At 38.6% G+C, this 27,305-nt stretch overlaps 1 protein-coding gene across 5 annotated transcripts in view; it reads left to right on the top strand.

The window, feature by feature from the left end:
* The window catches only part of Srp54 (splicing regulatory protein 54), a 274,433-nt gene extending 247,537 nt beyond the window's left edge, over positions 1-26,896 (top strand). For 4 of the 5 annotated variants that reach the window (XM_090374416.1, XM_090374414.1, XM_090374415.1 and 1 more), the window contains one exon: positions 26,432-26,896. In XM_090374416.1, the coding sequence (XP_090230542.1) occupies positions 26,432-26,723 (292 nt within the window). In that variant the 3' untranslated portion in view covers positions 26,724-26,896. The remainder of the gene's footprint in view (positions 1-26,431) is intronic. The other variant, XM_090374417.1, reaches the window with a different exon arrangement.
* Positions 26,897-27,305: the final 409 nt, after the last annotated feature.

Raw genomic sequence — 27,305 nt, 5'->3', positions numbered from 1 at the left:
GTGAGGTGGTATTCGTGTATGGTAGATGAACACTCCTGGGCACTCTGACAGTGTGTTGATTTGAATGCTCAGCCTCTCATTGGCTCATTCATTCAAACCATGCCTAGCATACTACTTCAGACACATTATGTCCCACATGAGCTTGCACTATAAGGTATAAGGTATGTTCGTGTCAGAGGGCACCTGGGATTTCTCCCATCTCCGCGTGTGTTTCGCTGTATCGAGGACAGTACACTGTCAGGCCAGAGACTTGAAAGTGTGTGGGCCGTGTCTGTGCAGTGTTGTGCCCATTGTTTGTTCGGCTTATTGGCCGCCAGGCCCTTAGTGGGGCCCGACATTGCCCATACCTTGCCACGTGGAGGCTAGCCGGGTGTATCCAGTATCACAACAAATTGCTCTGGCAGGTCCTGCCACCTAGTTTCCTGGGATTGCAGTGGCTAGGACCTATAAAATAAAATTTATGCGTTTGGCATTAATGCTTAATGGGATTGCTGTTAGGAAATCGCTGGTTGGGGTTGAACTCTAAAGAGATGTGTTAAAGGCCTAATAGGTCGGGCAAAATTTTGATGTTAAATTTAGACATGTGAGGCTATACGCTAGATAAAAGCTAATAGTGTTAGTTGTCTTAGAGATTTACACGAAGCCGGTAGAATTTAGATGTTGATTAGAATTTGGCGGCATTGTTAAGGGTGTACTCAGTCGATTTAGTGAAGGGGGTAGACTGAAGACTGGAGGGGAAACATAGAAGAATAGGGACGATAGAGTAGGCATCCCAAAGAGGTCAGTGGAGACGAGCCCCACCAGGCAAAGTATGGGGGGGTGGGCAGGGAGGAGAGGAGACAGAGATCAGTCTCCTCCCTCCCCTGCCTGGGGATGGGGTTTTAAAGGGAACCAGGTTAGAGTACCCGGTTCAGATCGCCAATGGCGTGTTGGCAGCAAAGCCGCAGAATGTCTTCGTCAGTGTTATGTCCAAGCAGTGTAGAATCTGGTATGAAGGTCAAGCTGCCCATCCCGCTCCAGGGGTGGGATATGTTAGCTGGCAGTGGGGAACCCAACCGGTGAGGGGGTGGGAGAGACACACATTTACTTCATTCATAATCTTCATTCTCACTCTACTTGCATTCTCTCTTTTTATTATTATTATTTTTTTAATACTTTTTTCTTATTTTATAATTTTTTTTTCCAAGTTTATATATATATATATTTTTTTTTTTTTTTTTTTTTTTCACTCAACTCATTCATCTTTTTCTCACACACCAGGAGGGGTGCAATGATGTGTAGTGTAAATTTAAATACTAATTAAAATTAGGGTTAGTGTGTACTTAACTGTAGCATTTATGGTTTGTGTTCTTTTTCTCACATGCTTACTCATTCTTCTAGCTCCCATCTCATTTATTCGACTCTTACTTTCTGCACTGCACTCTCTGGGCACCTCAACTTACTGTTATTCTTCAGTTGTGGTGCAGGCCTAGCCGCAAGTTTTTTTTTTTTTTTTTTGCAGGCCAGGGGAGAATGCAGTGATAGTGTTTATGTGGTTAGTAAATGTTTGTTGGTACAATATATAAAGTAATGTAGGTTATTTTTAACTTTGTATTCTTTCGGCCAATTACATTTGCTCTTCCACTCATTCCCATTCACTCTCTCTTTCCCTCTTGCTAGGTCACTCTTTCTTTCACCAAAACTGCCATTTATTCCCTTTTACCATAATTCCTAGTTCACTCAGCGCCCAGCCTATTTATTCTATCTTTCATTTTCATTCATTCATTCTTCTTTCATTCTATATTGCATCCCCTTGCTACTAGCTTACTGATATTTTTCAGTTAATCTGCTTCCCTGGCTGCTTGTACATCTCCCTCCCCTACATGGTTACTTATTTGGTGTGGGGCCCCAGGTTCCTACACATGGCAGGGTAGTCCTGGGGAGTTTTGTTATGTCAGGTTTCTGTCAGAGCGCAGAATACTGCTATCCTAACAGTTTTTAAGTCATCGTCTGGGCATGGTGGGAAACTTGGGCAATTTTGCTATTGATTATTGTTTAATCGCTTGGGGGAGGGTCTGAATTGCCATTCTTTGGATTGCCCTGTGCATTTCGAATACTTTCTGTGTGAAAGATGTAAAAGCTTTATAATTTTGCTCTTCTATGATGAACAGATGTTCTTCTCCCCTGGGAAGGGGGCCGATCTGTGCTATTAGCTCTGTTCTGGGGGTGTCATATATTATACATTCGTATAGAATGTGTGCCCAGTCTTCACTTTTGCCACAGGTGCAGTTTGGGTCATCGGTCAGACCTCAGGAGGTTAGTTTTGCCTTTAGGGAGCCGTGACCTGTCAATATAAATGTTGTAAAAAGTCCAGGGGCATATCACTTAGGTGGCTTTGGGCTAACCATTGACACCCGTGGCAGAAACTGTTTGGTAACCAGACCTCTGGTTTCCTGCTCCCACTTTGTTTGCCATAGCTCATGGAGCTTTGTGGCTATTCTTTTTCTTTCATCATTGAAGGTGTTAGTTGTATCAAGGGCTATCCCCAGAAATTCTGTGGGTATGCCCTTTTTAAATCTATAATATAAGCCTCTTTTGGCTACTTTTAGGTAAAGTGGGAGAGTTCCGGCCAGCAACTGTAGTGCAGGTGTGCTTACTGTGCGACATGCTCTGGTAATAGTGAATAGTATTGTCCTTTGTATCGATTCTAATTTATTCCTATTTCTTACTATGGCCGAGCGGATGAACCACACACTGGCTCCATAGGTGATAACAGGTAGGAACATTGCACAGTATATGATTTCCAGGGTCTTTCTTTTGAGTCCCCAGTCTGCTCAACTGATCCTGGCAATCATACCTGCATAATTTCTCACTTTCTTTGCCAAGTAGATCAAATGGGGGTAAAAAGTTAATTTTGAATCAAAGACCACTCCAAGATATTTTAGTTCTGTTACCATTTTTATAGTGGTTGTGTTAATTTTGATTTGTTGATGTCTTCTTATGTCCAAATTGCCTTTTAGAAGTATTTTTTTGGTTTTTTCAGGCGATATTTTGAGCATGTGCATTTTTGCTCCCTCCTGCAGCTGCAAGAGGGCGGCATTTTATCTTTGCTCTACAACTGCTCACAAGTTACCTTTTACAAGGAAAATCGTGTCATCTGCAAAGGCCAGGCTTTCCACAGGGCCCAGATCCAAGGCCAGAAATTTTTCCAGAACAACGTTCCAAAAAAAAGGGCCAGGGATTGAACCCTGCGGGCAGCCTTTATTCACAGGGCGTGTCAATTCCTGGAACCTTGTGTGTACTAACACTTCTGTCTGTAAGGTAGCTGTTTATTACCTTATAGAGGTTTTGTGGGGCATTTGCCTGGCAAAGTCTCCTAAGGACACTAGGCCACCAGAGTGAGTCAAATGCCCAGCAACATCAGTGGAGATTGCCAGCATATATATCTCCTCTGTGTTTTTAACTGTTGTCAGTAGGTGGTGCATGGCATCCTCTGTAGAATTGCCCTGCTTAAAACCGTACTGATTGTTGGAATGCAAACCTGCTTCTGTGTAATATTGAGCTAATCTGCTGTATATTAGTCTTTCATATATTTTCCCTAGTACAGGGAGTAGGACTATTGATCTATATGATTTGGGACCAGTAGGGAGTTTTTCAGGGTTTTTGAGAATTAATCTTAACACAACTTGTTTCCATATTTTTGGGACTATACCTTCTGTCATACAGTTATTATTTAGTGCTATTAATTTATCTGGTGCTATTTCTGCTAATTTTTTGATAATCTCAACCTCTAAGAGGTCAAAACCTGGGCATTTATTGTTTTTGGTTTTAGATAGTGCTATTTCTAAGTCTTGTATAGTGAACAGAGGTTCAATATTGGCATTGTCATATTCAGCATTTTCTTTTATAATGTCTAGCTGGGTGGGGGAATGATTCCCAGTTTCAGTCTGAATGATACTGTCTAGGATGTTATTTACAGAATCCACCCAACACAGGGTTGGGGTTGCATCTGGTTTGACAGTAGTTTCTAAGACATCTCCTCTTGGCAGCTTGTTGGTCACTATTCTGTAGACAACTCCCGAAGGGTTATTGTTTCCAGTAGTTCCCACCAAGTGCCTCCAGCATTCCTTTTTTTTTTTTTGTCTCTTATGAGAGCTGTATACTAATTCCTGAGAGTTCTATAAGAATCTCTCAGTGCATCCACCTCATTTTGTGGCCAAGATGTTCTGGCTCTTTGAAAATGTCTCCTCGCCTGGTGTACCCTACTTCTGAGTATAGTCAGTTCGGGGCACCACCAGGGAACTGTCTGCTTCCTCGTTTTTTTCCGTGGGATAGACAGGGTTGCTGTTTTTGTTAAAATGTTTGTCAGTGTTTGCTCGTCCGGGCTACAGTTGCCTGATCTAGACCCCTCATTTTCCTGTTTTTGCAGCTCAGCTGCTGTATGTTCTGCAAAAATCTGCCAGTTTGCCTTTTTAAGGTTATACCTTTTGATATCCAACAGGGAGTGTTGGGTTGTTTGTAATTGCCTGTTTAGTTTGAAGGAAATGGCTCTGTGGTCTGATGTTGTCCAGACTGGCTGGACACACCAGTCTGTGATTTTATAAGCTATTGAATTGGTGGCAAGAGTAACATCAATGTCACTCTCCCACATGGTACTGCTAAAAGTTGGGAGGTTATTTGGTTGGTTTAGCACTTGAAAGGGTGAGGTGGCTATATAGTCTGAAAGTATCTGGCCGTTGTGTGTGCCTGCTCTGTCTTCCGTATGGCTATGCCATAAGGCTGACCGGTAGTTGACATCAGCACACACTATGATATTTGTAGATAGCAAGTTTGTGACTACTTGTAGGTATTCAATAGTTGGATTTATATCTTCACCTGGTCTGGAATATAGTGAAATAATGTAAAACTGTCCTACAGCACTGGTGATATGGGCACACACTCCCACTGGGGAGCAGACATGACCCACCTTTGTGACTGTAAGGTCAGTATTTTTAATTACTATTGCTGTAGAAGGGACACCTGAGGTGTATTCTATTATTTTATAGCCTCTTGGGTATCCCTGAACCCTACCCATATGTGTGTAGGGTTCCTGGAGTACCAAGATATCTATATTATTTTCTTCCAATTTAAGTTTGATCTGATCTACAACGGCTCTTGCTCTTTGAGCATTCAATTGGATGAGATTTAGAGCCCTAGTCACATTTATGTTTTCCAACTGGCCCATAGTTGGTCCTAGATTGAATAAGTTTTGCCATTTTTTTATAACTGGGGCATTTATCATCCCTGATAATATGTGTGTAGTCAGTCAGCCGTGCTGCCTTGCAGGTAGCACATTTTGGCTGCTGAGACTTATTTTTGCAATTTTTGTAATCATGGCCAGTTACTGCATAGTGACCATAAACAGGTTCTTTCTAACTACAGTCTCTGGCAATGTGACCATATTTATGGCAGTTAAAGCAACTTTGGATAGGGAAGTGTTCCCTAAATCTATGACTGGTCCAGCCAGCATAGATTTGCTGTTGTCCCTGCAATACCTTCCAAATTTTTGGCGTAATTTCTGCAATTATGTTGAGTTATCCATTCCTTTTGTTTTTTGTTGCTCTTTTCAGCAGGAATTCAGCAGCAAATTCATCTATTGTCATTTCATTGTTAAAGTTTTTGAAGTAGATATCCATCATGAATTCTTTTTCTATTACTGACACAGGTACATCAAAGATTATAATATTAGGGTTTCCCCCTTTTGGTTTTTCAGGCTTGCATGAGCTTATGCTATGTGATTTTTATTTAATTTTTTTTTCCCATGTTGCCAAAATACTTAGCATTAGTAGAGGCATACAATGCAAGCTTATGCAGCATCAGCCAAAAAAAAAACCTCCCATTTCACCCCTCCATTCTTTCCAAATGCCTGTCCAGCTCAGTCTTAAATTTATTTAGGCTATCAGCTTCCACAACAAAAGATGGAAGTCTGTTCCACCAATCAACTACCCACTGGCTAAAGGCAAATTTCCACACATCTCTTCTACAACTATCTTTCCTAAATTTGAAACTGTGCCCCCCTCAGGTTCTTAGTCTGAACAAGAGGTAGAATCCCATCAGAATTCAGCTTGCTCAACCCATTCAAGGCCTTATACACCTCAGCCAGATTACCTCGCAGGTGCCTACTCTCCAGGTGCTGCAATTTGCAGAATTTAAGCCTTTTTTTTTTTTTTTTTTTGTTTTTTTTTTTTTTTTTTTTTTTTTTTTGGTAAGAGCACCCCTTCGTTCCCTTCACCAATCTTGTTGCCCTTCTTTGTACTCGTTCTAGCACCTCCCTGTCCCTGCTAGCAAAATTCCTATTTATCATTGACAAGACTCCACGACCTGCCATGGTAGCCCATCTGCACTGCTCAGCGAACTTCCTATTTGACTGCAAAATTAACCCCAGGTCTTTTTCACTTTCCTCTTCAATTATTGCTACCCATATGCAGTATTTTGCATTTGTCGATGTTAAACTTCAGTTGCCACTTCTGAGCCTATTTTCCCAACTTATCTAGATCCAGTTGGAGTAGCATACTGTCTTTACTGACGTTAACTTAACAACCCTGCCAACATTTGTGTCATCAGCAAACTTGGGCATTAAACCTGATATACCTTCATCAATATCATTGATAAATACTGAAAACAACAATGAGCCCAACACCGAACCCTGGGGAACTCCACTAATAACATTTGTCCACGAAGAGCAGTGTCCATTGATTACCACTCTCTGTCGTCTTCCACTCAACCATCCCTTTATCCATTGTAGTAACTTACTCTTAATGCCGTACCTCTCCAATTTGTACAGCAGTCTTCCATGTGCAGCAGTATCAAAAGCTTTCCTGAAATCGAAGTATATGATATCAAAATTATTTTTGGCATTCAGTTCCTTTGTGACCACATCATAGTATCCAATCAAATTGGTCAGACAAGACCTCCCTTTAATAAACCCATGCTGTGTCTTAACTATTACTGCAGTCTTGTCTAGATGATCCTGCAATGCTTCTTTGACCAGTGATTCCATTATTTTCCCCAGAACACAAGTTAAACTAACAGGTCTGTAGTTACTTGTGTCACGTTTTGAACCCCCTTTGTGAATTGGTGACACATTTGCACACCTCCAGTCCATGGGGACCTCCCCTGAGTCCAAGGAAGCTCTTATAATTAAAGCTAAGGGTTTGCTTACTTCCTTTGCTGCCTCCTTCAATATAACTGGATAGATCCTGTCCGCCTCAGGTGCCTTCCTTATGTTTAACTTCAACAATTAAAACTTATTTAAAGGATCGCAATTTTCCATAAATTAATACAGCTACAAAAAATGAATCAAGGTACCTTTAGAAAAGTACAATGAAAAAACTTTCTAGGAGTTATATAACTTAAGGGGGAAATGTGTGAATAGCCAGGGTATTATTTTTAAAAATTCTGTTTAATGTTAATAAACTGTGTCAACACTATTAAATCAGGCAAAAAAAAAAAAAAATCTCTACAACCTGTTTCCATCTTATCATAATTTTCCCACCACTGGCAAGTACTGGTCCAAGTTACCTATAAGCCTCACCAAACTGTTATTTTCAACCACCCGGGAAGGTAGTTTATTCCTATGGTTAACAACACACTGACCAAATGCACTTCCTAAGGTTCGATCTGTTTCTCCAAGAGTTTATATTTAAGTTCTTCCCCCTTCTCGTTGCCCTATACACTTCAGTCAGATCCCTTCCCCGATACCCAGTTTGCTGGTTGTGTAACCCATACCTTTTTAATCTTGCCCTAATGGACACACCTTTGCTGTTCTCACTAGTCGATTCTCCTGTCTTTAGACCCTTCAAGAAGCTCAATACCTTTTCTTAAATACCTACTTCAAACCTGAATAATCCAACTGCAGTCTCATCACTGATTTCCATAATGGAACTATAACCTCCTCCCTAGATGCAAAGGTACAGTAAATCATTGATTGGCCATTGTGTATCTTTTTGGCCACATGGCCTAACCTTCCTGTCTGTATCAAAATGTCCATGTTTCTTTCCTTGCATACAAATTTTTCTCGAATTATTTTCCCAAACTATACTCTTACCAATTGGCAGTGCCTTTTTTTTTTTTTTTTAATGAAAACCCCAAACCAAAAAGGTATTAGAACCTATAGTACTGTGCATGAATTTAGGGTTAAGAAGATAACTTTAATTTCTTTGGATTGTAATTTTCAGGAAATAATGTGAAGGAAGGTTGTTCCAGAAAAGAGAAGTTGAAGGGATAAATGTGGAATAAGAAAAGGTACTTCTGTGACTTGGGAGTTAATGTTAATAGTAGTAGTAGTATTAGCATGTAATGCAAGGAAGCAAGCTTATGGAGCATCAGCAAAAAAAAAAAAAAAAAAAAAAAAAGAAGAAAGTAAAATAAAATAAACTACCCATCTCATCTGTCCATTCCTTTTAATAATATGTCTATTTTATATCTAAGAAAGAATTGCAATACTATCATCATTAAGTTTACTAAATCTATTTAAAGCCTTAAACACCACAATTTAGTCTTCTCACAAGTCCATAGTTTCCAAGGCAGAAATTTGCAGAATTGAAGTCTTTTGTGGTAAGAGTACCCTTTGTTTTTGACTAATCTGGTTGATCTTCTTTGCACCCGTTCAAAGATCTCCACATCTTCTCTTGAGGCTTCAGACCTGCGTGCAGTACTTAAAGATATGGCCTAACCATTGCCTTAAACAATAGGATAATCAGCTTCTTGTGTCTGCTAGCAAAGTTATTGTATATCATTGACAGAACCTCATTTGGAACAATGTCAGAAGCTTTACTGAAATCTATGATGCCAAAACTATTATTTGCATCCAGTTCCTTTGTTACTGTGTCATAATAGCTAATCAGATTGGCCAGACAGGATCTACTCCCACTTTTAACTAACCCTTACTGTGATTTGTATATGATTCCATTTCTGTTAAAATGATTGTGAAATGCTTTATTAACTATTGGTTTGATTATTTTCCTTGAAACAAAAGTCTAATTTACAGGGCTATAATTGCTTGCATCAATGTTTGTGAATAGAAGACATGTTCACACATCCAATCTATTGGAATCTTCCCCGAATACAAGGATGCTCTTATAATTATGGTCATGGATTTGATTACCTCTTTTGCTTCTTTTAATATAACTATGGATTACATCAGCCCCGGCGCCTCCGTAGCCAAGTGGGCAGGAGCAGCAGTGCGTAGCACATGCTTCTTGATTAGACCAGGGTTCAAGCCCATCACCACCAAATATGGAGGATGCGGAAAGGTCAGGGAATAACTACCGCATATCCCCGAAGCAATATGGCCTTAGTTGCTAATGCTCCTAAAAAACCAAATAACAACAACACAACATCAGCCCTAGGTGCCTTATTTACTTTTAGCTTCAGCAATTTCTCTTCCATTTTCTTCTCAATTAAAATAAAATCATTTAGCAGCCAGTTATAACTTGGTATACTTCTAGTGTTCTGATCCCTAAAAACCTTTTCACACATGAATGTAGATGCAAAATATTTTTTTATGTAGTCAGAAACCTGAACAAGATAATCAATAGTTATGCCACTGATATCTAGTGGGCTAATGTTGTTCATTTCTTTCCTTCTAGTGTTAACATAAACAAAATTATTCTTTTCTGCTTTTCTTATCATTCTTAGCCAATAACTTCTCATCTGCTTTAGCTTGCCAAACACCCTTAGTGACATATTTAAAGACTAGTTAGTACTTGCTGTAAGATTCCTTGACCTCTTGCTAATTTATAATCATCCCACACATTTTTCTTCTTGCTTTAGTCTCATCAATTCATCTGACATCCATTTAGGTCTAAACCTTAAACTGTTACTTGGTATTGGTATAAATAGCTTAGTAGCTTCTATGATTACTTCTGAATGCCTCCAATTTAGAATTTGCAGTTGGTGGCATCATCAGTCAGTCCCACTAGACAGAATTTAAAAACTGTCTAAGGCCACTAGTTGCCTTTACAAAAGCAAAATCCCTTCCCCTTACCCAGACAGACCTTGACAGACAGTAGTTATTTCTTTAATTATATCCAATATCAATATATCATAATCGCAGCCACCTAGTGGTTCCTTTATCTGGATATTCTTAATGCATGGTGCAAATGCACAAGTTGTATTGTAAATAGATGCTGACATGTGTTTGGACTGGTTGGAAGAGAGTGGGGAAATTACAGATATCAATTCAGAAGAACAGTGCTCATAGAAGTATCTGTAGAAAATGTACGCAGTAAAAACAGAACATTATGATTTGGAGTGTGGAGGCTTTGTAAGATACAGGTCATTAATTAACCTGACTGTGTCTTTAGAATGGAGTTTAGAAACCTGAGAGAGGTGTGGAAACAATATTCCATGGTACGGCAGATTTGAGATTTGTATAGCTTAATAGTTACTTAGAAGAAAAGTAAAGGCTAAATAAAAGAGAACCCAGTTTTTAAGATGCAGAGGAAGCAGTATTTGTGATGTGCTTGTGCCAAAAGTGATTTGAAGTCGGGGTAATCCCTAAAAGATATGTGATCGTGTTTATGAATTTCAGTGTCACCAAAGATAAGCATAGGAGTACTAGGCTGTTTTTTTGCAAGATAAAAGATAGGACTGAGTTTTAAAATGATTGAAATTAAATAATCACTTTTCTCCATTGGAAAATTACCTGGAAATCAGCATTTAAGGAATTGGTGGTGGATAGTCGAGAAGTGGAAGCTGTCTGTGTGCAGGGCAAGGTTCCTCCAACTGGACGGTGAAGTGCAATGTGCTATTATCAGCAAAACTGTGTATAGGATTTCTCTCCAGTAACTTGTACAGAAGCCATTAATACTCGAGAGAAAATGTGGGAGAAAGAACTGAACCTTGGGAAACACCATTACTAGTGGAGAAATTAAAAGACAATTGCAAAAAAAAAAAAAAAAAAAAGCAGTCCATAAGATGGGAACTTGTTTAGAATGCCTTTAAGCTATGATCAAAAGCCTTAAAAATAACGAGAGCAACTGCTTGATTTTCCATTGAATTTATCCATAGATGGGTAACAAGCCAATGAATCAAGACCAACAGAATCCATGTTAGTGGTTAATGTATTTCTCCATTGCTTTCAAAATAGAGGTAAGTACAATGGGAAGGATTTGTTGCCCTCTTTGGGAACTGCCTGGATATCAGCTCAGAAGTGTAGGTTTTGAGAATAAGTAGAGAGATGTCATGAATATCTGGACATTCTTTCCACCAAGATTGTTCAAAATTCTTCTGACATCCTTCACAGGAGGCATTGAGTACTGAGAACCATAAGAAGTGGTTTACCAAGATTGTCAATACAAGAGTTAGAAAAAGAGCAAGATGCAGTTAAGTGGGTTTTATCTTTAGCTGAAGAGGCATTAGAACCATCAGATTTTAACAGAGGTGGGAGTATAACTGGATAAAAGTTGTGGCTAATAGCTTTGGCAGAAAGAACAGAATGCTTGGCTACCTTTTAGTAGTAGTAGTATTGGTATGTGATGCAAGAAAGCAAGTGTATGAGCTTATGCAGCATCAGCCAAAAAAAAAACAACACACACACACACACACACACACACCATTCCCTCAAAATGCCTGTCCAGTTCCTCCTTAAATTTATTCAACCTATCAACTTCCACAACGACAGATGGAAGTTTGATCCAGCAATTAACCACCCGCTGGCTAAAGGCAAATTTCCATACATCTATTCTACATCTGTCTTTTCTTAATTTGAATTTATGCCCCCTTAGGTTCGTAATCTGAACAAGTGGAAGGATCCTATTAGAATTCAGCGTACTCAACCCATTCAAGTCCTTATACACTTCAATCAGATCACTGCGCAGGTACCTAGTCTCCAGCCACTGCAATTTGCAGAACTTAAGCCTCTCTCTTTTTTTTTTTTTTTTTTTTTAATGAAATTTCCAAACACGAAAGGTATCAAAACCTATAGTACTTAGTACCGTGCATGGATTGCAGGAGAAGTATGGGGAGAGGGGGATGCCAGAAACTTTGCTCTAGAGACTAAACATGGGTTTCACCACTTCAGGCCTCCAATAAGCAAAGTGGTGGTATTTCACCTGGTAAGAGGATCCCTTTATTCCCCTCACCAAATCTTGTTGCCCTTCTCTGTACACGCTCAAGTAAATCTACATCCTTCCTAAAATGAGGCCTCCAGACCTGTACGCAGTACTCAAGGCATGGCCTGACCATTGCCTTATACAGAGGGATAATCACCTCCTTTTCCCTGCTAGCAAAATTCCTATATATCATTGACAAAAGCCCATGACCTGCCCTGGCAGCCTGTTTGCACTGCTCAGAAAACTTCATATCTGACTGCACAATTACTCCCAGGTCTTTTTCATTTTCTACCACTTTAAGTGTAGTACCACACAGTTGGTACGTTTCTCTGGGGTTACTCCTAGCCATATGCAGTACTTTGCATTTGTCAAGGTTAAACTTCAGTTGCCACTTTTTAGCCCATCTGCCCAAATTATCCAGATCCTGTTGCAGTAGCACACTGCCATTACTGTCATTAACAACCCTGCCAACCTTTGTATCATCTGCAAACTTCGACATTAAGCCTGATATACCTTCATCAATATCATTGATAAATATACAAAACAACAGTGGACACAACACCGAACCCTGTGGGACTCCACTAATAACATTAGTCCAAGAAGAGCAGCACCCATCGATTACCACCTTCTGTCTTCTCCCACTTAACCATCCTTTTATCCATTGTAGCAACTTACCCTTAATACCATTCTGCTCCAATTTGTACAATAGTCTTCCATGCGCAACAGTGTCAAAAGCTTTCCTGAAATCCAAATATATGATATCAAAATTATTTTTTGCATCCAGTTCCTTTGTAACCACATCATAATATCCTATCAGATTTGTCACACAAGACTTTCCCTTAACAAACCCATGCTGCGTCTGAATTAATGCTGCAGTCTTGTCTAGATGATCCTGCAATGCATCTTTAACCAGTGACTCCTTTATTTTACCCGGAACAGAAGTTAAACTAACTGGTCTGTAATTACTCGTGTCAACCTTCAATCCCCCTTTGTGAATTGGGGATACATTTGCACATCTCCAGTCCATGGGAACCTCTCCTGAGTCCAAGGACACTCTCATTATTATGGCTAAGGGTTTGCTTAGTTGCTTTGCCGCCTCCTTTAATATAACTGGATAGATCCCATCCACCCCAGGTGCTTTTCTTATGTTTAACTTCAACAATTTCTCCTCCACTTTGCTTTCAGTTATTACAAAATCATTAAGTATCCTGCTACAATTTGATAACCTTCTGCCATTTTCAAACCTTAATAATTCCTCATGTGTGAATGTAGATGCAAAATAATCTGCAAATTCTTAATACACGAATGATCACTGCTGATAACCAGATCAAGAGTATTACTTTCTCTGGTTGCCTCTCGAACATGCTGCTGCAGAAAACAATCATCCAATAAGTCCACAAAAGTCTGACTAGTGTGTGAGTGACCAAACCACAAGTTCCAGTCAATATCTGGGAAGTTAAAATCCCCCATTATAAGACATTCCGATTTACTAGCCCACTCTATTTCTCTGTACAATTGTTCATTGTACTCATTCGAGTCATTAGGCCTATAACACACTCCTACTCTTATTTTTGCTTTCGCAGTGCTTATGTCACACCAAACTGACTCAACAGTGCACTGTTCATCTATATCAACTGGATGCACTTCTTTTGATTTTATGTTTTTCTTAATTAACAGCATAACACCTGCTCCATTTCTATCCTGTCTATCCTTTCTGTACACATTGTACTCTCCAAATTCTAGTTCAGCATTCCTTATATCTGTGTGACACCACGTCTGCTATCCCAACAATATCCGCCTTTGATGTCTTGACCAACACTTCAAATTCATCAAATTTATTTACTATACTTCTAGCATTGGTATACATGCTCCTACTCCTATTCTTAGTTACCCTAACACATCCCATATACCCACCTATTTCAGGATGACTGCCATCCGTCCCTGAAACCCCAACACCCCACGCTCCAAGTCGCTACTTATTCTAATAGAAGTTGTTCAAGAATCACCTTCACCTCTGCCTACGGCTACTGTTAAACTATTAGTCCTTGTATCCTCCCAAGCTATCAGTTTTCCGACCCACCTAACACTGCCTCGATAGCATCAGCAAATATTCTTGCGCCCTTTCTATTTAAGTGTATCCCATCCCTATAGAAGCAGTCTCTCCTGTTAACAAGTACAGTCCAGGCTGGAAAAAATTCTACCCCTTGAGCCTTGCACATTCTTTCCAGGGCCGAATTGATCAACAAGGCTCTCATCATATACTCCCTTCTATCGTGTCTGGGCAGAATTGCAGACACTTTCAAATTCAACCTTAATTCTCGGCTTTTGTTCAACAGTGACCTGTACTTGTTAAGTAATTCCGCCGGTCTCCTACTCTTAATATCATTAGTGCCAATGTGTACAACTGTATCACCTTTTGTGCCCTTAAAAGATGATATCCGCTCTACGTCATCAACCTTTGCCCCTGGCAGACATACCCTGGTCCTGTTCCACCTATCCTTTTTACAAAGCATGTTTCCCGTTTCCCTGACAATAGAGTCACCAACAACTACTAGTTCCTGTGGGACCAGCGCATTCTGCCTTGGGGGTTGCTGCTGTGTTGCGCAATGACCAAGTGAAAGCTCTGGCGTTGATGTGGGCAGCTGAGAGCCCGATAAGAAGAAAGTTTTATACTCTTAACCTTTTTAAAAATCAAATTTGAATTGATTAATAACTGCTTTACAATTAATTGTTGCAAGCTTTAGTGTAGGTAGAAAATGAACCTGGAGATTTGGATGCAAGCCAACTGCAATATGCATCATTCTTATCTTGAAGAGCCTTAGCACATTTTTTTGGAAAACCAAGGTTTGGATAAAGTACAAGGTTTTAAGGTGAAGTGTGGAATAAATGATTTCATTCCTACAAGAACAGTTTCACTGGCATAATCTGAGCAGGCACTGACTTCAGAAGGTTTAAAACAATATAGCATTGCTTGTCAAGCATTACCAGTTGTTCCTCCCCGCTCCATGGTTGTATACAGTAAACCCCCGCTATTCGTGGTCGCTGATTTAACATAAAATGTGACCTAAAAAAAATGTGAATTTTAAAGCGCCTTGAATATTTTCCGCCATAAAAAAACATGGGCGTGGCTAAAATTATCTTTCCTGGTCAAAACAGCGCTCAGTGGGTGGAGGGAGAGGGGTGACAAAATCGCGAGCGTGGATGTTTCTCGCTAATCCTTGTTCGGTATGTGTTATGCACTTGCCATGGAAGGTTTCGTTGTTTGTTTTTAATTTATATGCTTTTAAAATTGAATAAATTGATAAATCTACCATTTTGCAGGGTAAAACAGACTTTTTTGAGTGTGTTAACGGAAGAAAGTGACTTTATTTGGACAAGTTCTTTCTAACCCATACAAAAATATGGCTACGAATAACAAGGGAAATGTGAATGTGAAATTATCAAAGAATGTGATGACATTGGCGAATAAAACTGAGTTATTAGACAGAATTTCTAATGGTGAAAGTGTCTTCTCAGTGGCAAAACATTATAAAATCAATGAATCAACGTTACGATCAATCAAGAAATCGGAAGAAAAAATCTGCCATAGTGTCCGTGAAAATGCGCTAATTGCTTCAAAAATTTGCTCTGTAACTCGTGATGTTAAATTAGAAAAAATGGAAAGGCTTTAAATCTGTGGATAGAAGACCGAACTCAAAATAAAATTCCGTTAAGTTCACTCATTATTCGTGAAAAGGCAAAACTCCTTTATCAACACTTGAGCAAAACTGGTGATAGCACTGGCGGGATAAGTTTTTTTTAGCTAGCAAAGGCACAAGTTTGAAAGATTTGTTTGAAATTTCTAATAAATATTACATTTAATATTAAACTGTTTCTTATTTTCATTTCGATGCCATATGCTTGCATTTCACTATGTACTGTCTATGTACATAGTCATATTATGAAATATACAAACATAGACAAAATTTTAGACTAGTTTTTCTTATATATTTCATACTTTGGAACGGAACCCCTTTATTACTATGGGAGCCATAACTCAGTATTCGCGTTTTTGGTATTCGCGGCATTTCTCAGGAACGTAACCCACTGTACTCGTAACGCCCTGGGTTTACTGTACTCTATATCGCAGTACAAACACTGTAAAGACCAGATATGTAACTTTTAGTGTTGGTCTGTTGTTTCTCCAACCATTTAGGTGTGGGGGCCCCTAATGGGACCTCATATTGCCCATTCGTCCCATGGAGGGAGACTGAGTGCAGTAAGAAGTATATAAAGTCAGGGGCGAACACTGGAATGTGCATGAATTTGCCCCTGAGGAGAAAAAAAAACGAAATTTTTATTTGTAAGTGAGCAGAGCACAGGGTTGATAATTCAAGTGTTAGAGAAAAGGGGTGAAGATAAAGAAGGTGGATGATAGGAATACCTTTCCACCTGGAAATGAAAAGTTAGAGTAGATGGGCATCCCTGAAGAGGAAGCCCACCCTCCATGAGGGGGGGGGGTGCTGTCAGAAGCACAAAAAGGTTTGTGATGATAGTCCACCAGGCACATAGTTTGGGAAAGGAGGTGGGAAGGGAAATGGGAATTGTGGGGGAGCAAAGTCATAAGGCCAGGTGTCCCTATGTGTTGGGAGTGTGCATCCATAGTGTGTTCTCACACTATGGATGCACAGTGCTTCTCTGTATTAAATCCCACACTGGCCAGACCAGCTGAAGCAAGTGTCAGCATGGCAGGAGGTTTCTTGATAAGTTGCTTCCTCTGCAGTCCAATTTGTGGAAGCCTATCAGAACATCATACACTCTGCATGTACTCAGCCCATCTGTACACATGTACAAATACGTGTGTGTTGTCTCCAGATGCCCATGGGTGTGGACATCTGGAGACAGCACATATCACAACTCTCATTCACACATTTACCTTCTTACATTCATCAACGTGCAGTTGCCACCTAAATAAAACAACTACCAAGACAGTCACTTTATTATTATACTAACCACAAACATTCAATCAGCCACATTTTGTTTTTGTTTACACAGGTGAAATAGCATTCACTCACATTTATCACTTAACCAAAAATGGCTAATAATTTTTTTTATATATATACAGGGTGTTTCAGTTAAACGTTTCAGAACTTCTAAGAGGGGTAGGGTACATCCTGACAACTCGAAATCATATAGCAATGTGGGGTCGGAAATGCTTTCCTGAAGCGGTGTTGTACACAGAAGCACCATAAAGAAAAGAGACCGTAAGTGAGAAATCGTTTTAATAATACATGAAAAGAAGCAAAAGGTACATGGATTACCGTAGGTACATGGATTATCAAGTAGATAGGTCTAACCGTACCTATCTACTTGATCTTTCTGCAGCAAGTATTGCCACAACTTTTGAGAGATGAACAGATTTCTGCATTGACGCAACAGACAATGTGGTTCCAACACGATGGAGCCCCTGCCCATTATAGCGGAGATGTTCGTAACTACCTGGATGTCACATTTGGTCAACAGTGGATCGGACGTGGTGGTCCCGTGCGTTGGCCTGCTCGGTCACCCGACCTATCATGTCTTGATTTTTATTTCTGGGGTCATATGAAATCGCTAGTTTATGACACCCCTGTTGACAATGCTGAGGAGCTGGTTGCAAGAATCGCAGTAGCTGCCGAAGAAATTCGAAATTCGCCTGGAGTATTCCAGAATGTTCAGATGTCCATGCGTCGGAGATGTGAGGCATGCATTGTAGCCCGTGGAAGAAACTTCGAACACTTACTTTAATCCATGTACCTTTTGCTTCTTTTCATGTATTATTAAAACGATTTCTCACTTACGGTCTCTTTTCTTTTTATGGTGCTTCTGTGTACAACACCGCTTCAGGAAAGCATTTCCGACCCCACATTGCTATATGATTTCGAGTTGGTAGGATGTACCCTACCCCTCTTAGAAGTTCTGAAACGTTTAACTGAAACACCCTGTATATATATATACACACACACACACATGTTCAGGGTACATTTAACACTTAAAGGACATTTCCATGCATTTACCATTTTCGCACACTTATAGCACTCAGTACACTATCCTGAATGGGACAGCACATACTTTTTTTTTTTTTTTTGCAAGTTAAGTGAACTCGCTTCTCACCCACCGTAAGACATTTGCTAACATATACCTGCTACATACCCACATTTGCTCAACCATTTCCATATACATTCACAGATCAGATACTCATATACTCACAGTCATGCATCCAATTTTGCATAATTATTATTACATATCATAATTATCAATGAATTTTAATTCACGTGATATACACATTCGCTCCATGCATACCACATACATGATCCCAAAAACATACACTTTATCACAGTTACTATAAAGATGATGTAAAAATATAAATTTTGATTAATAACACATAATTTGTTGCCCACATGAAATTTGTACACATACAGATAATTTAAAACAGTAACCTAACCAAGGAAAAGAAGAATACAATTCCCTCAGCTCAATCTTTTGTATTGTTGTAATGCCAAACAAAACAAAGTTGAGAATGGCCACAAGAAAGACACTTTTGAAGAAGAGAACATTGCCAAGTTGTGATCTGAAGTGCCTAGAAGACCACTCACCTTAACTATGTACTCTGGGGGGGGGGGGGTGCTATTTGTGAGAAAAAGATCAAAGAGTGTTCAGCGAGTGGTTAGTATTGTCTAGTATTCTGGTAGGTAAATGAATGATATGTGTGTGAGGTCATTAGTAACTGCAGAAGCCTCAGCACCTCTACCATCTGTGTTCTTGTGACTAGAAAACTGAAGCCAGCTGGAGTTGTGAATATTAAAATTGAATTCAAAAGAAAATTACCTCATTGTTTGGAAAGTTAGACCATAGAAACTCTGAGTTTCAAAGAGTTCTGAGTGATTAATGGAATGTGGAGAATAATAGAGGCACCAGTTAATTTTACAGAATGGGATAGAGAGATTTAAAGCCAGAGGAGATTCAAATTAGTTATCTTTGACAGGGAATATTGTAGACATAAATATCACTTTTGAAGTGAAAGGAATGGTAGAGTGAATAATTAGAATAACTAAGATGAACAGTGGGCTTGGCAGACTCTAGGTGGAAATAGCCATCATTGAGATTGGAATTGATGTAATGATTTTTTTTTTTTTTTTTTTTGATTTGGTAGTTGTTGGCGCATCGGCTTCTGTGGCCATATTGCACCTCCCAAGGTTTTTGCAGTACTTTGATCCAAGCCCGAGGCGGGAATCGAATCCGCGACCTTGGGGTTGCCGGGCAGGTACTTTACCCACTCGGCTAGCCCGGTCGGCCCATTCTGAAGCCCTTTGATAACAGCTCTGTCTGCCCCTACACCTCAGTTTCCTGCCCTTGACCTCAATAGATTTGTTGCTTGCATCCAACTCTTATGTGAGCACATAGTGATTTATCATATTGATCAAACAAGATTTTCCCTTTACAGACCATGTTGTGATCCATTTTAGGATATTATATTTAACCCCTGTGACCATGCCTGCCACTGAGGATAAACTAACCAGTATATAATTACTCATTTATTTCTGAGCATACCCTTTGTGTATTAGTATTAGTAACGGCCGTATGGTGCAAGAAAGCCTATGGCTTATGCTGCACCAGCCAAAAAAAAAAAATCCGAACAAAACAATGATAAAAACAAAAATTAAATAAATAAATAATAATAATTAATAAATAAATAAAAATAATAAAATGAAATTAAAAATTAAATAAAAAGGAAATTAATCCTATCATCCTATGCGCTTCCCTTACCCGAAAGTACTATCCAGATGACCTTTGAATTTCCCCAAACTGTCGGCCTCTACCACCCATGAAGGCAACTTATTCCAGTAATTTATAACTCGCTGGCTAAAATAAAACTTCCTGCAGTCCAATCTAAACATTTCCCCCCGTAACTTGAATTTATGTCCCCTAGTTCTAGCATCATTTATAATCTTGAAAATTTTGTCCTCATTCATTTTACTGATGCCTCTCAGAGCCTTAAACACCTCAATCAAATCTCCTCTAAGGTGTCTAGTTTCCAAACTCTGCAACCCACATATTCGAAGTCTTTCTTCATAAGGACGCCCTTTTGCCGATCTCACCAGGCGAGTTACCCTTCTTTGCACCCTTTCAAGAAGCTCGATGTCTTTCTTTAGGTGCGGTCTCCATACTTGAACACAGTATTCCAAGTGTGGTCTAACATAGGCCTTATATAATGGGATTATCACGTCCCTATCTCTACTTGCAAAAGTTCGATAGATCATCGATAGGACACCATGGGCCTTCCTTGCAACCTGTTTACAATGCTCAGAGAATTTCATGTCTGACCGTATCGTAACACCCAAGTCCCTTTCCTCCAGTACTGGGTTTAGTTGAACACCACCAAGTGAATAAGTTATTTCGGGATTACTGTTTCCCAGGTGTAATACCTTACACTTTGTTGGATTAAAGCACAGCTGCCATTTTTCTGACCATTCTTGAAGTCTATCTAGGTCTCTCTGAAGAAGCTCAGCTTGACAGTGATCATTAACTACTCTACCAATTTTAACATCATCTGCAAATTTAGACATCACGCCCTCTATCCCTTCATCAATGTCGTTTATGAAAATTAAAAACAACAGTGGTCCTAATACTGATCCTTGGGGAACCCCACTTCTTACATCAACCCAATCTGAGGAATAGCCATTTATCACAACCCTCTGCCTCCTGCCCTGAAGCCATCCTTCTATCCATCTAAGGATTTTCCCAGTGATTCCAACCTGTTCCAGCTTATAAAGCAACCGCTCATGTGGGACTGAGTCAAAAGCTTTGCTGAAATCTAAATAAACAATGTCGAAATTATTCCCTAAATCCAGCTCGTGAGTGACCCTTTCGAAATAGCGAACCAGATTTGTTAAACATGATTTTCCCTTTACAAAACCATGCTGTGAGTATCCTTGAGAATTTCAATTCTATCCAAATGATCCTGAATTCCACCCTTGATCAATGCCTCCATGATTTTCCCTACTACTGAAGTCGGACTGACAGGTCGATAATTTCCCACTTCACTTTTAGAGCCACCCTTATGTATGGGAGATACATTTGCACTTTTCCAATCCAAGGGAATCTCCCCAGAGTCTAGTGATGCTCGCATAACCAGCCTCAGTGGTTCAATGCACTCGCTTGCCGCCTCTCTCAAGATTATAGGGTATATTCCATCAACTCCAGGAGCCTTACTAGTCTGTAGGCTTGAAAGTTTTTTCATTAAATAATCTTGCGAAATTTCAATATCATTAATTACATATTTTTTAACTTCGCTCCCACAATTTCCCATTGCCACAAAAGGCTTTTCATTTGTAAATATCGATGCAAAATAACTGTTGAGTTCATCTGCAACGGCAGCTGGTGTATTTATTACTATCCCCTTTCCCTTACGTAAAGGTCCGATCTGGTTTGTCCTGCTCTTCTTGGCATTTATATATGTGAAGAATTCTTTATCCCCCCTCTTTGCTCTGTTTGCTAGTGATTTCTCATAAACTGCCTTTGCCTGTCGAACCTTTTCTGTGGCTCTATTACACACCACCTTGTAGCTGTTATAGGCTTCAGTACTTTTTATTGCTCTGTAACCTTTCCATGCCACCTTTTTCTGCTCAAGTAATGTGGCAACTTCACTATTCATCCAACTTGGAACCCTTCTCGTGGAGTATTTTTTTAATGGTATATACGCATTCAAGGCATCTGTGATTAATGTTTTAAAAGCGTACCACAGTTCAATTGTATTCATTCTCTGCGCGATATCTACCCAGTTAATAGAGGCCATGTAGTACCTTAAGGCATCGTAATTTCCTTTTCTGAAATTAAAACCCATTCCTTTGCCTTTTACTTCTGCTACATCTCTCGTCATCATCCACCGTAGAACTCCGTGATCACTTCCTGCTACTGGTTCCTCTACTGTCAGCCCTGTTATGTCATGTGATTCATGTGTGATGATGAGGTCTAGGATATTCTTTTCTCTAGTACTTTCCCTGACATGTTGATACAAATAACAGTCATCTAGTTGATTTAAAAATTTTGTTCCCCATGTCGAGTTTCCTTCCCATTTACTCCAATCAATTAGAGGCAAATTGAAATCACCCATAATAAGGCATTGACGCTTACTTGCCCATTCCATTTGCATGTAGAGGCTTTTGTCATAGTCTTCACAATCACCTGGTCTGTAGATTACGCCTACTCGCATTGTACCTTTGTTTCCAACTATCTCACACCATACAGACTCTATACTAGCATGTGAAATGTCTGAATCTGGGAAAGCTATCGTCGCACTCAGACTGCTTCTGATAAGAAGCATTACCCCACCACCCCTTCTATCTACTCTATCCTTCCTAAATACATTATACAAGCCGTACTGAAACTCATCATCCCCAATTTCCGGGTGGCACCACGTCTCCGTAAGCCCTATTATGTCCGCGTTACTTGTTTTAACCAGCAGTTCGAATTCGCTCATTTTATTGACGACACTTCTAACGTTACTGTATAAACAATTAAGATTTACTGTTCTTGTATATTTAACAACCCTAACACAACCCTTGAAGTTTTTTAGGCTCTCTTCCCTGATATTAGCTACCTGCTCACGTGAAACGTCTTTGCCCCCAGAACATCTAGATAATACGTCCAGTTGGGGTAACAGATAAGAACTCTTAAGGTATGTGCAAGAGTTACATTGACCAATATTATCAGATAAACGCGTGTCAGTATTACCCACATCCCCCCTAACTAGCAGTTTCCCTGAGCCTTTAAGGTATCCTCAATAATACTGGCAAAAACTTTTGCACCACCTTTGTTTAAGTGTATCCCGTCTCTACAAAACAAATTCCTTCTTGCCCATTCCATTTGTTGGTGAAACATTGGCACTTATACTTAACCCTAAAGGTCTGGCTCATTGCCTTGCAGTTTCTTTCAGTATAACCAGGTAAATATCATAGTACATGCAGCTTTATCCACGTTCAGGCTTAGTTTATTGTTAAGACTCACTTGTGTAATATTAGCATAATGTCTTCGATCCCAAAATGGACTTTTTGCATTGTTTCTAATTTCCTCACTTTTTAACTTTTATCTCTTAATATTTTATTTATTTTTCTTAAAATTATTTCTATAGGTTTCTTTATTTTTTTTTCTGTTACTCACCTTGTGTCAATTGCATACATTATACTATGTTTTACTATACTGTGGTTTTATTTCATTATTATGGTTTTACTTTACTGTACTAATTGGTATATTTTAATTTTAGTATCCTTTTTAATGTTTGTGTTGTTCCAAATTACATTTATATTCCCCCCAGTATTCTGCTCACTTTTAATGCTTGTTCTATTTCTTGAATTATTCCTAAACTTTATATGTATTCCTAATTCCACAATCAAAGAGAAGGGCTGGAGTCCGACCCTTTAGATGTAAAATTGAAGGATAAGAAGCTACATTAATCCCTCTTACCCTTCCTTGACTACCAAAATCTCATTTTTCATTGCCCACTGTAGTACACCAGGGACACTCACTGCTAACAGTTCCCATAAAGGTTTTGTATTTTCTTGTTATTCACATCCCTGATACATCCCTTATGATTATTGGATGTGTTGTACCATTACTAACCTGTCTTACATTGCTTTTATCACATCCTTTCATGTCCTTAGCTGGTGAGTGATCACCTGTGTGGAAGGACCTGTCAGCCTTTCACATAACTCACTTCACTCTTGGACTATTGCAGCCTCTCATTCAAACCCTAAAAGAGAGTGCATATGACCTTAACCCATAACATTATCTAATTTCATGTCAAGCTCCCATCTTCCCCCACCTCACTAACACTTTCCATGAACCCTTAAAGCTCCTTTAAATATTGGCAAGGACCATTGCACCTTTTTTCTATTCAAATGTGTTCCATCCCTGCAAAATAAATTCCTTCTACCGTCTGACACAAGCCACTCCAGAAAAGCCCTTCCTCACATCTGAAGTTAATCAACAAACCTCATGTCAAAAATTTCCTTCTATTGTCATGGACAAGATTGTAGACACAATTACATTATGCCCTAACCAACAACATTTTTCAGCAGATTTCTTTACTTTCAACCAAGACCTTCAGTTGTGTGTAACATCATTAGTACCCACGTGTATAGCCACACAGTCCCATTAATCCCATCGAGACATGATAAATAGTTAGACATATTCTGGTTCTATTACACCTAATTGAGTTCCCTAATAAAACTCTCTTGTTGAACCAAAACCTCTGCTCGTGATGATTCATATCTGAAGCCTGAATCAGGGGTGTATCTTCTGCCATATCACTAGATACTTCAGTCACTGCCAAGTAATTTATCTTTAATACTATGATCACCTGCAAGAGTCTCATGCTCTATGATATTTTTGATGCTATTAGCTATAGTTACAATTAAAAAATAGTCAAGAATAAATATACAAAGTATTACTTGTACAATTTGCTACTTAAAAATGACTTCATACTCTCAAGTATCCTATGCTCTGAGATAAAATTTTGAATGTGAAACCGCTTAGAACATTTTGGATTGTAGTGACCCTCACCAAATCAGATCCTGTTACTGATTATTGTAAATTGCAAGCCTGAACCTCAGCCGTAAACTTTTGTGAAAGGAAGAAGAGGAACTATATTGAGTGATTAATTTTTAGTTCTGGTTGTGATTCTGGAGTTGATAAATTAACCTAGAATTACAGCTATCCAAATGAAGGAACCTTCCATTTACTAATATATTTTAACTGCCATTTTATGCATCAACTGAATAATTTTAGCAACTTCTTGAAGTGGCATACCTTTATTATTATAAAGTCCTTTCCCATCTTATTATGGGAAAGAGACTTGGCTATTTTTTTTTTTTTTTTTTTTTTTCCAGTATTCATTGATAGAGATATATATCAGGCTTAATGCCTAAGTTTGCAGGCTGAAAAATTGAAGCTGAAGTTTAACTTTGATAATGCAAGGTACTGCATATTGGTACCAAAGTAATCCCATAATAACATACCTACTGTGTGGCACCACGCTCAGGATAGTAGAGAACAAAAGAGACCTTGGGGTAATTTAAGTGATATGAAGTTTTCTGAGTGGTGCAGAAGGGCTACTGTGACAGTTCATGGGGGGTTTTTACTGTTGATATACAGGAATTTTGCCAGCAAGGATATGGAAGTAATTATTCCACTGTTATAAGGCAGTAGTTAGGCTACATCTTGAGCACTGCATAGAGACCTGGAAGCCTCATTTTAGGAAGGGTGTAGAGCTGTTGGAACACGTCCAGAAAGAGCAATGAGATTAGTGAGGAGAACAAAAGGACACCTATGTGGAGATGTTTAAAGCTTTGAATAGATTTAGCTTCAAGCTAAATGGTGATGGCATCCATACTCTTTACATCTGACAACACACAATGGGGGATAAATTTATATTGAGGAAAGGTGGTTACAGGATTAGATGTACAGAAATTTTCTGTCAGCCAGTGGTTAGTTGTTAGAATGAACTTATATCTGGTGTGTTGTTGTGGAAGTGAATTTGGAATTTAAGAAAGCATTAGATGAATTATTAAAGAGGGCATGGACAGGTGATGTGGGAAGGATTGGGTTTTTTTTATTATTATTATTTACTGATGATGTATAAGCATGCTTCCTTACATCATTTACTAATGCTGTTATTCTAAAATGCTTGGAGTAATGGAGAACAACAGAACATTTCTCTACAAAGCTGTGACTGGAATTATAAAACAGGGCACACACTTTTCTTCTCAATTTGAATTGTCACTTTGATATTTCTGTGTTGTGAGTGCTATGCACACCTCTGCTCTGATGTTCTTTCGGGACACCAAAATAAATTTTGAGTTTGGTTTTCATTTGTATTTGCAAATTCTAATAAGAATTTGCACCATTTAAATTTTTATTTATTTTTGCTATTGTCTATTCATTCTTTGCAATTCACTTTACAAAATATACATTCAAATAGGGTGTGATGCTGATGCAAGAACTAAACATTTAAAGAGAAGTCTTACACTGGTAAAAATTAATTTGGGATGGTTATCTGTAGTTATAGTTTTAGGAAGGATATACTAGCATATGAATAGGACTATTAGAAATGAAAGCAAAAATAGCAAGGTAATAAGAAAGCTGTAAAATTTAGATGCAAAACTAGACATCATAAAACTATTAAAAGATGGTGTCAGTAAAATATTTAATGTATTTTTTTAAAGAAATTAGATATATCAGAATATTAGGAAAATATACATGACCATAAAATATGAAATATAGTTAATTGTAGTTTCATTTGTTCTCATTAGGAAAGAACTAACTTATTTAATTTATATTAGGCATAAGAAGAGGAAAGAGAGAGATCATAGCAGGGAACGTGATAAAAAGAAGAAGAAAAGGGATAAAGATGAAGAGAAGGAAAGTATAAGTAGTAAAGAAACAAAAGTTATAAGGGACTATGATGAAGAAGAAAAGGGATATGACAGTACTCAAGAAGCCACTGTGAAAAAGAAGGAAGGTACAGGAAGTGAAAAGGATGACAAAGATTCTGTTTTAGCAACTTCACCGAAGAAGGCTGAAGAGAGTGACAGTGATCGTAAGTCAGGCGATATGGATTTAGACAGTGACTAGTTTTTGTTTAATTGTGTTTTTAATAAGTGATGACTACACATTTTGAAGAAATTGTGTTACTGTCTCCAGTGAAGTATATATGAAGGATTTTTCTTTGTACTGTGCTTATTGTGAACTAAGAGTAGTATTGTTTATCTGATCTTTACAGTTGTAAAAGTAGACATACTGTTAACATGAATATTCCATCCTACCATAAATAAAAATGTTACATTACTTTGTTTTGTCCTAATAAATATTCTCATTTATTGTAATTAACGTCATACAGGTTAAAGCATTTAAATTAAGGTAGGATAAAAGTGCAGCTCTGCATTAATGGCTAAATGATTTATTCATTTATAATTATGTTAAACTTAGAGAAAGCCTGCTGTTCCAACAGTTTCTTCTCCCATGCATTTAATTTTACAATTAAATAGTACAGTAAAGTCTAAAAAATACTAAAAATAATTGTTAAAATGTCCCATGACCTGCAGAAGCAGGTAGATGCACCTACTGTCCAAATACTTGCTATTCTAAAAAAAAAAAATCTCTCAGAGAACCTCAAAGATGTTCTTTGCAAAGCAACTTCTCTAGTTTAAAATTCTA

The sequence above is a fragment of the Mastigoproctus giganteus genome, chromosome 5, assembly GCF_048544385.1.
Source record: "Mastigoproctus giganteus isolate SK-2022 chromosome 5, ASM4854438v1, whole genome shotgun sequence".
NCBI classification, from domain to species: Eukaryota; Metazoa; Arthropoda; class Arachnida; order Uropygi; family Thelyphonidae; genus Mastigoproctus; species Mastigoproctus giganteus.
The sequence above is the reverse complement of the archived record's forward strand: the minus strand, read 5'-3'. Positions and strand labels throughout refer to the sequence as shown.